The sequence below is a fragment of the Hyla sarda genome, chromosome 6, assembly GCF_029499605.1.
Source record: "Hyla sarda isolate aHylSar1 chromosome 6, aHylSar1.hap1, whole genome shotgun sequence".
Classification (NCBI taxonomy): domain Eukaryota; kingdom Metazoa; phylum Chordata; class Amphibia; order Anura; family Hylidae; genus Hyla; species Hyla sarda.
In genome coordinates this window covers 157,468,740-157,482,420 of record NC_079194.1, presented here as the reverse complement: position 1 = coordinate 157,482,420, position 13,681 = coordinate 157,468,740, and the positions used below count along the sequence as shown (strand labels likewise).

At 44.1% G+C, this 13,681-nt stretch overlaps 1 protein-coding gene across 4 annotated transcripts in view; it reads left to right on the top strand.

The window, feature by feature from the left end:
- Window positions 1-13,681, top strand: part of DPY19L3 (dpy-19 like C-mannosyltransferase 3) — an 88,881-nt gene that overhangs the window by 36,049 nt on the left and 39,151 nt on the right. For all 4 annotated transcript variants that reach the window (XM_056525650.1, XM_056525649.1, XM_056525652.1 and 1 more), the window contains exons 6-9: window positions 8,929-9,074; window positions 9,962-10,085; window positions 11,961-12,095; window positions 13,170-13,301. In XM_056525650.1, the coding sequence (XP_056381625.1) occupies window positions 8,929-9,074; window positions 9,962-10,085; window positions 11,961-12,095; window positions 13,170-13,301 (537 nt within the window). The remainder of the gene's footprint in view (window positions 1-8,928; window positions 9,075-9,961; window positions 10,086-11,960; window positions 12,096-13,169; window positions 13,302-13,681) is intronic.

The window sequence follows — 13,681 nt, the reverse complement described above, 5'->3', positions numbered from 1 at the left end:
TTGCCTTATACGCCCCCAATACCTTCCAGCTACGCTTTCTGAAAGCTCTCATGCGCACCATACACTCTGTGAAAGAGGGCAAACTGTTTATATGCGGAGATTTTAATACTATCACTATAGATCCCCATATGGATTCCACATCCCCAAACACTAGGGTGCCCACACCACTGGCAGACCTTCTTTGGAAGGAACATCTTTATGATGTATGGCGCTCTCACCATGCTCTCGTACGTGACTACACGTTTCATTCTGGCGTGCACAATGTGTACTCTAGGATAGACTTTTTCCTAGTCGATTGATCGATACTTCCTCTTTCCATTGACTCCTCCATTGATGTCATCCAGTGGTCTGACCATGCCACTGTGACTTTAACCCTAGACGAACAACTCAATTCCCCCCCCCCGGTCTACCTCTGGCGTGGCAATCCTTTCCTTCCCTCCCACCCTTCCTCCCGAGCTCAGATTGAAAAAGATCTCCCGGAATATTTTACGGTGAACAAATCCTCCCCTGTTCAGGCTAGCACTACATGGAACGCCCATAAAGCATTTATACGGGGCTCGTTCATTAAACAAGGAGCAATACTTAAAAAACAGAGAAATGCCCAGCTAGAAGCAACACTGACGGAATTACACTTAGTAGAGCGGACCAACATAGAGAATCCCTTCCCCTGTTAGCGGATAAATTTAAATCTATCGGCAGGATTTGAGGTCTCCACTTCTAGTCTCATATGAAAAGCATACCGCAAAACCAGAGCCACTTACTATTCCCTTGGTGATAAATCAGGTAAACTCTTAGCTGCTCGGCTAAAAGGGCAACACTCAAGGTCCAAAGTTCCACATCTCATCCACCCCCACACATAAACCAAAGTTTATATTCCCTCAGAAATAGCCCACGGATTTAGAGATTATTATGCTGACCTGTATAATTTACGGGATTCTGTCCCAACCCCTCATGATATTCAAGAAGAAATTGATCACTTCCTCTCCTCCGTAAATCTCCTCTCTTTAACTCCCCAACAGCTAGCCACGCTTAACGCCCCATAATACCCTATGAAGTCTCACAGATTATTAGGCAACACCCCAGAGACAAGGCCCCCGGCCCAGATGGCTTTGCCAATCACTATTATAAGTGTTTTAGCGACATCTTGGCCCCTCACCTCTGCAAATTCTTCCATCAGGTCCTCGAATCTGACACATTCCCAGAGGAAAATATGCAGGCCCTGATGGTGACTATTCCTAAACCCGGCAAATCCCCTGACTGCCCCCAAAACTTTCGCCCTATCTCCCTCTTAAACTTTGATACTAAAATATTTGCTAAAATAATTGCGAACCGTGTAGCTCCCTGTTGCCGTCTCTGGTAACAGCCGACCAAGCTGGTTTTATCCCTCATAGACAGGCATATTTCAACACCAGAAGAACGCTGGGTGTGCTGCACTATGCCACTGCGTGGGGCCTCCCGGTTCTGGCCCTCGCCCTGGATGCCGAGAAGGCGTTTGACCGTCTCAGGTGGTCGTTCGCCTTCTCTGTACTACACAGGTTGGGATTCTGCGGCCCGATTCTCACTGCCATAACCTCTCTATATAAGAACCCCACGGCCAGGGCGTACGTGAACGGCACCCTTTCCCCTGAATTCAACCTCACAAATGGAACCCGCCAGGCATGTCCCTTGTCCCCCTTAATTTTTTATCCTGGCTATGGAGCCTTTGGCTCAAGCAATCAGGGAATCTACTCAAATCACTGGGGTGGTGGTGGGTGGTAGGTCCCATTATGCGGACGATGTGCTTTTTACACTTACCGACCCAACCAACTCACTGACAGCAGTTATGTCATTAATGGAAAATTACGGGGCCCTATCCTACTACCTTCTGAATTCCTCCAAAACCCAAGCGCTTCCGGTAAATATCCCTGCCCAATTATTAGACAAACTAAAAACAGACTACGCATTTGACTGGAGACCCCAGGGACTGAAATACTTAGGTATTACCTTAACTCAATCCCCAACTGACCTCCCTCTTCTTTCTAGCATCCAAGCGGAAATGACCCGTCTTTCTACACGAGAGATCCTGGACGGGCCGCATAGCTGCCTTTAAAATGCTACTACTTCCCGGGTTTTTATATTTGTTTAGGACACTGCCGATTCACCTACCAGCTATGTTCTTTAAAAAAGCACACGCCTTGCTCCCGGCGTTCGAAAGGGCGCAAGGGAGACCCTGAATAGCAGGATCTTTCCTTACTAAAGACAAACGGGTTGGGGGACTAGCACTTCCCGATTTAAAATATTACTACCTATCTACGCTAGTGTCTACTATATCGGGGTGGTTCACCCTCGATGACTCTATCCCCTGGATACACTTGGAACACCACATGGCCCACCCCTTCTCTTTTCCTGACCTACTCCTTACCCCGTTCTAGCAAATCCCTCCCCCTCGGAACATGGGCCCTATAGTTTCAACTTCGTTAACTGCCTGGATTGATTTCCACAAACTAGCTAACTCCAATGTCTCTCATCTAAAACAGGCATTGCCCTTCACCTTTTGTACAAGCTTTGCTCCCTAACACGGATCTTAGAAATTGGGTTGTTAGTGGGATGTCAGTGATAGGTGATCTGATGGAGGGTAACTCTCTAATGTAGTTCTCTCAATTGAGGGATCTCTACTCACTTCCACACTCAGACTTCTTTAAATATCTCCAACTTAGACACTTAGTGGAGTCCCTATCTCATTCCCCCCTTCACAGAGACCAGATTTCCTTTATACATGTATCTAGAGGCAAAAAGGGTTTGAGAACTCTTTACAATGTCTTATTGCATACGTCACAATTCCATAAATGACGCACTCTGAGAAGATGGGAATTGGATCTCAGCGTTACTTTTTCAGACGATGAATGGTTGTCTGCACATTGTATGTCTTCATGATATTTAAAATGCACCACACATATTGAGGCAATTGCGAAAACTACTCTCCGATGGTATTACACACCCGATAAAATAGCTTGTATATTCCCCTCGGTATCGGGAAGCTGCTGGAGGGGGTGTGGTGGTCATGGATCCTTGCTTCACATTCTATGGTCCTACTCTCTCCTGCAAACATACTGGACAGATTGTAAGGCTCTGTTTTGTGAAATTATTCCTGATTATAACGATTGGTCTCCTCAACAAATACTACTTCTCATGGGCATCGACCAGTTCCCTCATAGATATAGAGGTCTCCTGTGTATCATGTGTGCCACAGTAAAAATTGTGATGACGAGGGAGTGGAAAACTCCTAATGTACCGTCTGTGAGAGATGTCATAGCATCCCTTAATCTTATGTGTTCCTATGAGAAAATTATTTCGCTAGGGAACTCATCCTACCATAGATTTGTAAATACTTGGTCCCTTTGGCTCTCCTCCCAGTATAGCCACCTTCTGGGAGGAGAGCGAAAAAATGACCGAAAAAGTCCTTTTCAGTGAACCCGGCAATGTTAATTTTGATTCCTGAGTCGCCAACAAACTCAGGAATCACGGGCTCCTGGTCCAGACAAGTTCTCCGGTACGATGTACCAGTGATCTTGGCTGGGGGGCTTCACTAGTATGAGCGCCAGGGGGACTCCTACTAGCATGGGGCACAGGGTCAAGGACAGAGGAGGCTTGCGGCGCCGCACGGCGGCGTCTCCGCTGCCACCTTCCGAAGTGATCCCTCGGATGACCGCCTGTATAACATCAGGCCGGTCATCAATCACTTCGGGGCCAAATTCTGGGAGGCCTATGTCCCTGGAAGGGAGGTCGCTATTGATGAGTCTCTCATCAGCTTTAAGGGGAGACTCAGCTTCCGGCAATACATTCCAACCAAGCGAGTGCGGAATGGCGTGAAGATGTATAAACTTTGCAAGAGTACCTTAGGGAACACTGACAAGATTATGGTGTATTAGAGACGAGATTCCCGTATTGGACCCCCAGAATGTCCCACCACTCTGGGTGTTAGCGGGAAAATCGTTTGGGGCATTTTGCACCCATTGCTAGACAAAGGTTACCACCTTTACATGGATAACTTTTATACTAGTATCCCTCTCTTCACATCCTTCGCCGCCAGATCCATGCTCGCTTGTGGGACAGTCAAAGAGGCCTTCCTTCCTATCCCCTCCAAATTCCTATCCCCCGTGGTGAGTCCCGTGCCTTTTCCCATGAAACCTGTTGCTGGTCCGGTATAAGGATAAGAGGGATGTCCTTATGCTCACCACAATTCATCGGAACGGCAGCACCCCTATCTCTGTGCGTGGTACTGTGGGACCGGTCCTCAAACTCGATTGTATTCTGGACTACAATCGGTATATGGGGGGAGTTGATCTTTCTGATCAAGTTCTCAAGCCATATAATGCCATGCGCAAAACACTGACATGGTACAAAAAAGTTGCGGTCTACATGGTACAGGTTGCTTTTGTACTTCCCCAGCGTGCTGGCAACACAGGGACTTTCCTTCAGTTTCAAGAGGAACTTCTAAAGGCCCTCATCTTTGGGGACTGCCGAAGAGTGGGTCAGAGCAACTCTGGATCGTCCCCAGCCAACACTTTCCAGGTTAGGTCCCCCACACTAGAAAGAAGGGACAATCCCAGAAAAAATGCAGTGTGTCGCAAGAGGGGGATTCGGAAGGGCACCACCACTCAGTGCGACACTTGCCCCGATCATCCGGGCCTCTGCATTAAAAACTGCCTTAGGGAGTATCACACTTCCATGGAGTTCTAAATTTTTAATCCTTTCACCTGATTTTCATTCCCCAGAATTCGACTCCAATGTACCAGTCCGGAGTACATTGTATTCCAAATTTAAAACCAAAATACCCCCCCCCCCCTAAAAAAAAAAACAAAAAAAAAACAAAACCTCTTTGCCAATAACCCCGATATATATATTCCCCCCCCCCCCCCCCCCCCAAAAAAAAAAATGGGTCATGGGACACAGAGTCAACAGCATTGGGAGTTTGCAGTTGCGCATTTGAGGTAACAGAATAGGGACAGCCACAAAAATCACATTCCCAGAATGATGATTCAGAGCATAGGGTTTGGGGAGGGCATCCTTTTTACTTTGGGCTATTTTCTGGGTCATCATTCTCGGAATTGGCATATCAGTATTAAAATTGCAATGTTCATTCCCCCCCGAAGAGTACACTTTATCCATTCCTGGAAAATAAATTTAATGAACACCCGTCTGTTCCAAATGTCCACTTCACCCCTATACACCTTCCCTAGGGGGTGTACTGTTTGTAATAAGCTCACATGTGGGTGTTCCTTTCTTGTATTTTTCTCTGAATTTATCTAACTGTTAGGTCCGTAAGAAACATCGGCCTCAAATGCGGAGTTCTCGCTCATGAGCTCTGTCGTATTTCCTGGCGACAATTCGGAGTCACATGTTAGTTGTTCCCAGAAAGATAAAGCAGAGCATAGGTTGAAAATAGCAATTTTCAAAAGCTACTCTTCATCCATTCCTGGAAAATAAATTTAGGAAACACCCGTACGTTCAAAATGTCCCATTCCTCACGGTGCGTACTTTCTGTAATGGTGTCACATGTGGGTGTTTCACTTTTGTATTTTCCTTTGAATGTATGTAACTGTCAGCTACTGATATGCCATAGGCCACAAATAAAACAGACCTCTGACTTGGGCGCCTGCACGTTACCCCATATGTGGATGTATTTCCATAGTCGGGAAAAAGCCCTCCCAAATATGTAACCCAATTTATCCCATTAGCCCTTGTGAAAATGTAAAAAATTGGGTAACCCCAGCATTTATTTTTCAATTTATGGTCCACTTTTCAAAAAGCCTGTGAGGTGTAAGTACTCACTGTACCCCTTGTTACCTACCTTGAGGGGTGTAGTTTTAAAATTGTGGTTACTTGCCGGGGTTTATCTTTTAGAATTTATGTCAGAACCTCAACCATTGCAGTGCGAAGCACCACTTTAGGCCTCAAATCTCATTGGTGCTGTCTCACTCCTAAGTCCTTTTGCACCCACATAATTCTTTACTGCCTTATATGAGGTATTTCCTTATTCTGGAGAAATTGGGTTACACATTTTGTGGAGCTTTTTCTCATACTACTTGTGAAACGAAAAAAATGTTGGTTAATACCAGCATTTCAGTGTTAAAAATCAATTCTTTCACTTTTATGGCCCACTGTTCAAAAAGCAAGTGAGGTATAAGTACTCACTATAACCCTTGTTACGTTCCTTGAAGGTGTAGTTTCTAATCTGGTGTCACGTGTGGAGTTACTGCTGTTCTTGCACAATGGGGGCTTTGTAAACGCACATGGCCCTGACTTCAATTCCAACAAACTTTTCACTCAAAAAGCCCATTGGCGCTCCTTCTATTCTGAGCATTGCAGTGCACCCGCAGAGCACTTTACATCCACATATGGGGTATTTTCTTTCTCAGGCGAAATTGCACTACAAATTTTGGGGGCCTTTTGCCCTATTACCCCATGTGAAAATGAAACATTTGGGGTAATGTTATCAATATAGTCTGAAAAATCTAATTTTTCACTTTTACGGCCCACTGTTCAAAAAACCTGTGAGGTGTAAGTACTCACTGTAACCCTTGTTACATTCCTGAAGGGGTGTAGTTTACAAAATGGTGTCACATGTGGGGGGTTTCTGCTGTTCTGGCTCCATGGGAGGTTTGTAAATGTACATGGCCCCGACTTCAATTCCAGCTGGGAGTTGTAGTTTTGCAACATCTGGAGGTCCACAGTTTGAAGACCGCTGCATTAACCCCTTCCATGTTAAAAGTTCAAATCACCCCCTTTTCCTATATAAAAACATGTAAACAAAATAAAAATAAACATATTTGGTATCGCTTCGTGCGTAATTGTACGACCTATTAAAATATAACATTATGTATCCCGTACGGTAAATGTAAAAAAAATACCAAACCACAGATTTGCAATTTTTAAAATATCCCAGAAAAAAAAGTTGAAAAGCGATTAAAAAGTCAGATCAATACCAAAATGGTACCGATACAAAAAGCTGTTTATGGCACAAAAATTTGCCCTCATACAGCCTGATATGCGGAAAAAAATGATGCTACAGGGGTTAAAAAATGGCAATATAAAAAATTTGAAAAAGTTCAGAATTAGTAAAACATGACGTAAACTATACAAATCTGGTATTGCTGTAATCAGGCGCCTAAAGTATAAAAATAATATGTTATCTCAACCACAAGGTAAATGGCGCAGAAAAGAAAACCACCAAATCTGCTAAATTATCTTTTACTATTTCAATTTCACCACCAATTTTTTGGTTCAGAGAATATGTTATTGAAAAATTAAAAGGTATCATTATAGTAGGTTGTTATGGCTATTATAGGGCGAGGAGGAAAAAATGAGAGCGTAAAAGCGAAAATTGGCCTGGGCAAGTGGATCATCATGAGTAGATTTTTCTCCATTTTAGTCCCGTGGACAAGTACCGTAGTTTTTTATTAAATTTCCACACCCCTGTGTGTGTGTGTGTGTGTGTGTGTGTGTGTGTGTATATATATATATATATATATATATATATATATATATATATATATATATATATATATATATATATATATACTGTGTGTATCTCTCTCTCTCAGTTATTATATATGTTTATATACTACATATACCGTATTTATCGGCGTATAACACGCACTTTTTAGGCTAAAATTTTTAGCCTAAAGTCTATGTGCGTGTTATAAGCGATACACCCCCAGGAAAGGCAGGGGGAGAGAGGCCGTCGCTGCCCGCTTCTCTCCCCCTGCCTTTCCTGGGGTCTAGAGCCCTTCTCTCCCCCTGGCTATCGGCGCCGCTGCCCGTTCTGTCCCCCTGACTATCGGTGCCGGCGCCCCATTGCTGGCGCCGATAGTCAGGGGGAGAGAAGCGGCGCCGACAGCCAGGGGGAGAGAAGGGGCAGCGGCACCCCGTGGTTGCTATGCACGGCGCGGCGCACTGACGTCATGCGCCGCGCCGTGCAGCGCATAGCAACGACGCAGGGGACGCACGCCGGAGGCCTGCAACAGCGTGGACCCGACCCCGGCAACAGGTAATTATGCCACCGGGGATGGGGGGAGGCAACGGGGCAGCGGCGCCGGCAATGGGTGCCGCTGCCCCTTCTCTCCCCCTGGCTGTCGGCGCCGCTTCTCTCCCCCTGGCTATCGGCGCCGGCACCGATAGTCAGGGGGACAGAACGGGCAGCGGCGCCGATAACCAGGGGGTGAAAAGGGCCGACAGCAGCGCTCTAGACCCCAGGAAAGCCAGGGGGAGAGAAGCGGGCAGCGACGGCCTCTCTCCCCCTGCCTTTCCTGGGGGTATATCGGGGTATACACGCGCACACACGCACCCTCATTTTACCATGAATATTTGGGTAAAAAACTTTTTTTACCCAAATATCCTTGGTAAAATGAGGGGGCGTGTTATAGGCCGGTGCGTGGTATACCCCGATAAATATGGTATATGCTATAGTTTATTGCCTGTTTTAGGGCTAATATATTGGATAGAAGGGTAATAAACACATTTAGTAAATTACCATGTTATTAGTATTGTGAAAGGACCGGGCCGTACAAAAGGTTTCTAGTAGGTGAAAGCAGGGTGGGAATGGTTGCCTAGATATGGCAGTTAGGAGCAAGTGAGCACAGAGCAGCAGCAAAGAATCCTGGGACCTGTAGTTTAACGACAACCTGCAGGGAAGTGAACAAGTAGGATGGCAGAAAGGCACCTCAGAGCCATGTACAGGAGATAAAAAGGTCACAATAGAATAACAGAAGCAAGGTTAATGTCCTATGCTGATCTGAGTTTTTTTTTTTTTTTTTTTATCCCATTCGCTGTATAATCCCTTTAATCAGTGTTGCTTATTGAGGTGATACAACTAGGATGTAGTTAGGGGGATTAAATGACCAGAGACTCATTTACTCTTGTTTTTTGTATGAATTTTCTTTCTGGCAGAGTTACCTGGAGCCGGTATACTTTTACATTTACACGCTTTTTGGCCTTCAGACAGTGTATGTAGCAGCTCTTTACATTAACAGCTGGCTGCTCAGTGGGACGTGGCTTTCCGGAATATTAGCAGCTTTATGGTACATTGTTAACAGGTAAGGTTCACCTCGGTGTTCTAGTCATAAACGTCTGGCTGATGATTGTCTGCTTTTCTTGTCTACCCAAATCAGAAACCATGTGTTTAACTATATAGAACAGCTGCATTTCGTAGTGTTATGACTTGGCTTCAGAGCACAGTGATGAGTTTTATGTAGAACTTTCTAAGCTTATACACAGGAGGCAGATTTTATTTTTTTTAATAGTCTTGGTAAAACTTTTCACAGTTCTATTCATCTTGAATAGTAAATGTTCAAGCACTTTTAGGCAAAAGTCTGAATAATTAAAGGGTATTTTGACTTTATGGCATTCTCATTCCATTTCACGTACAGAACTCTAGGAAATCTGGGTGACAACCCCTGTGAGTGCCTTTATGGCAGTCAATACCGTTGTCACCTAGCTTCCAAAGAAACCAAAATGGACAGCTTTTTTCCTATTAGGGCTCATGTACACTAAGGAAATTCAGCGAGGATATAGCTTACAGAATTAGCACTGCTTGGAATTGCCACTTATCTAAGACAGGATTTTACAGTGGAAATGAACATTGGAAATCTAATGGTTAATGGGGGCTTTTCCAGGTGGATTTTGCCTAAAAATGGACATGTTCATTCTTGCAACGAAATCTGGATCTGTGTAGTGTGCATGGAGTAGCAGAATCCCATTGAGATCAATAGGATTCTGCTGCAAGCTGATTCCGCTCGGAATTAATTATGGTGCTCGGGCCCTTACTGCGCATAGAGAGAAATCTGACAATAGGCCTCACAGCTTTCCTTTAACAGGAATATGTTTATTCTAACTTCTGTTAAGTAATCTTGCTCCATACATTTACATGCGTATCAGTCTGAATACACTTTCTCTTATTCACATTTAATTTTTTTATGGACAGAATTGACACAACCCGGGTGGAATTTACTATTCCTCTTAGAGAAAACTGGGCTCTTCCATTCTTTGCGGTTCAGATAGCAGGGATATCCTATTTTCTGAGACCTGGTCTAACACAAATAAAAATGGTAAGCATAATTTATACACAGTATTGTTTGAGAGATTATTTATGACCATTAGTATTAGTATTTTAAAGAGGTATTTCAGCCTTATACACGAGGGGGCGTGGATGTGACATCATGTCTTGGTCCCGGAGGCAGCGCCAGGCACAGAATGTCGGGGGCTGCACCGAGATCGCAAGGGTTCCAGCGGCGGGACCCCTGCGATCAAACATGTATAAAAAATAGGGGATAAGATGTATAAGGCCGGAATACCCCTTTAACTTCGCTAATTCTTTTTCTGAATGTAGTCACTGAATATTATGAACTGAACAAGCTGGAGACATCACTTCCGGAAAAGGGGGGGGGGGGGAGGCAGATATTCATTAATGGAACAATTACAGGTTTATTTTTTATTTTTTTATCACAAATTAAATGTAAACCTATAGACAGGACTGGTGATAAATGTCTCACTGGTGACATATTGATATTCTATTTATGTCTTGTCAGTAGGGGTTTGATTAGTTACTCAATTGTCTCTGAAAAACCTCGGCATTGTGCCCAAATTGTTTTGTGGACAGAAACATAGTGGCTGTAGTCATGGATGATATATTAGTATACTGCAGTGTAAATATAGACTGGCAGTGGAGTAAAACATGAAAAAGCACACAGCAGTGTCCTTAGGCTATGTTCAAACGAGCGTAAAATATGCATGTGCAGAATTCCGCACATCTGACTTACCGGCGGCCGCTAGATCTCATAGACCGCAATGCATTTCCTTGCGTAATCTGCAAAAATGTTGAACATGTTGAGTGTTTTTCGGACGCTGCAATCAGGAAGTTCTGCCGTGTGAACAGAGCAGCAGAATTCCATCAATGCTGCTGCAGAATGTCCGTGCTGAGTATTCATGTGGACTTCCATACAGACATTCTGCTGTGTGAACATGGCCTTAGGGAGAATAGGTACATGTGAAATCCACAGCAGTGGAACATTGCTTGCTACAAGGCTGGGTTATTTTCTGAAAGGGATTCTCTGTGCTGAACAATGCTTACTTGGTAATCTGATCATATGATTCCTTCCTGGGACCCTCAGCGATTGACTGGAATCTGTAAATAAACCTGGTAGTAACTGTGAAATTTTACTGCAGCACCACCACTGGGGAGAGAAAGCATTGCACAGTGCCCATTCAAATCAGTGGGCGGTCTGTATATTACAGTAGGTCAGGTCCTCCAGAGCGAGAGATGCTCTTTGTAACCTCAAAATGGGGATCCTTACAGAATGCTGTTTTACCTCACAATAGGAAATTCAAAAATAAGTTTTCTGCTTGACTCCACATTAAATGGATTTCCAGCTGCTGGCCTTAAAGGGGTACTCTGCCCCTAGACATCTTATCCTGGGGGTCCTGCCGCTAGGGACCCCGCGATCTCTCCTGCTTCACCCCCGTACATCAGCAGCCTGAAGCTATGTTTGCACTGTGGCTGATGATACAGCCATGGAGCAAACATAGTTCCAGGCTGCTGATGTACGGGGGTGCAGCAGGAGAGATCGCGGGTGTCCCCAGCTGCAGGATCCCCGCGATCAGACATCTTATCCCCTATCCTTTGTATAGGGGATAAGATGTTTAGTGGCGGAGTACCCCTTTAAACAGGCTTCACTTTGCAGGTTGCAGTAAATGAATCAGCCTGCTTCAGTGCAACACTACCTAAGCCTAGTCACTACTGTAGTACTATAGAGAGAAAAAACACAACTTCCTCTCATATTAGTAAAGTCCATTATTTACATCCTGAAATTTCTATCCCTCATCTCAGCATTGGAGCCTTCAGCAATAGCAGTTGGTGACTTGTTTTCTGGTTTCTCTTTATCTATTTTTTTTATATGTTGATTTAATTTCATGTTCCTATCCAGAGACTATCCCTTCTTGTAGTGTTCATCTCGACGTTTATCTTCAGTCTCACTTGGCAGTTCAACCAGTTCATTCTGCTCATACAAAGTCTCGCTCTCTTTGCTCTGGATTGTCTGGATTTGATACCAACCAACAAGGTAAGGCATATGCATTTATTTCCGTAGTGCCAACCTATTCCATTACTCTGTACTAAAGTAACATATGTGCGTAGAGTCCCAGAAGTGGTAACAGTAAGGTATAGCTTCAAGGTCAATCATCTTTACAGCATCACAAATCTTGCCCTTTAAGAAGCGGTCGTAGCCTATGGGCATACATATCAACAGTTTTAGAAGATCTTTGTCTTTAAGGATGGATAGGCGTAGTTGATATTATTAAAATATATAAAAAAAATCTCCACATTTAGGGCCAGGTATCAGTGGTGTCAGCTGTATTACACTTACATCTTTCTGATTTTTGAAATTCTGTAAAATATGCTGTATAGCTAAAAAAGACAAATACCCATCACCCTGAGGAGAGGATCCAATTAGAAAGATAAGACAGAGGGGATATGGTAGAAACTTTTTAAAACAAAGATGGAACCTACATGGTAAGGGAGGAGAGTATATTTTAAGAAAAAATACCACAAGAGGACATAGTTTTAAATTAGAGGGGCAAAGGGTTGTGCAGTAATATATGGAAGTATTACTTTACTGAGAGAGTAGTGGATGCATGGAATAGTCTTCCTGCAGAAGTGGTCGCTGAAAATACAGTGAAGGAGTTTAAACATGCATGAGATAGGCATAAGGCTATCCTTCATATAGGGCCAGGGACTATTGATAGGATTCAGATTATTGGGCAGACTAGATGGGACAAATGGTTCTTATCTGCTGACACGTTCTATGTTACTATGTAAAAGGAAAGGAGGGTAAAGGTGTTTTTAGTTTTATATAGAGTGTGGTACATGACCTTTTGTTACCTTTTTCCATGTAAGTAAAATTTTAGGGTTGGGATATATAAGGGCATATTGTGTTCCATTTGATTAATATTTATTTAAAAAATCATACAACTGCCTAATATATTGTGATATTTGCTTGCTGTCATTGAATGGATAGCAAGCAGAGATCTTGAAAAAGGAGCGGAATAAAAATCAGTTTAGGTAGTTGATGTTAATATGCCTAATGTAGATATAGATGAGATCTTTGATGCTTTTTTTTTTTTTTTTTTTGTTCTAGGTGAGGAGTCTTTATATGATTCAAGCTGCAAGCCTGGTCCTGGTGTGTGTTCTGCAGTTCTTTAATACTATGATTCTAGGATCTCTACTGCTCAGCTTCATCTTGGCAGTGGTTATAGCCCAGGAACTACAGGTGAGCAATATGTTCCTTTTGTGATTGTCTTAAAGGGGTTCTCCGGTGCTAACACATCTTATCCCCTATCCAAAGGATAGGGGATAAAATGCCTGATTGCGGGGCTATCACGCCCCCTCCCGTAGGCTTGCATTGAGGGGCGGAGCGTGATGTCACACGGGGGCGGAGGCGTGACGTCACATGCCGCCGGCCCTGTAGTCGCCCGTAATCAGCCCCGGAGCGAACACGCTCCGGGGACTGATTACAAACGGGGTGCCGCGTGCATGATCACGGGCGCCCCAGCGGCGGGATTCCCGCGATCAGGCATCTTATCCCCTATGCTTTGGATAGGGGATAAGATGTGTAAGCACCGGAGAACCCCTTTAAAGGGTTATTCTCAT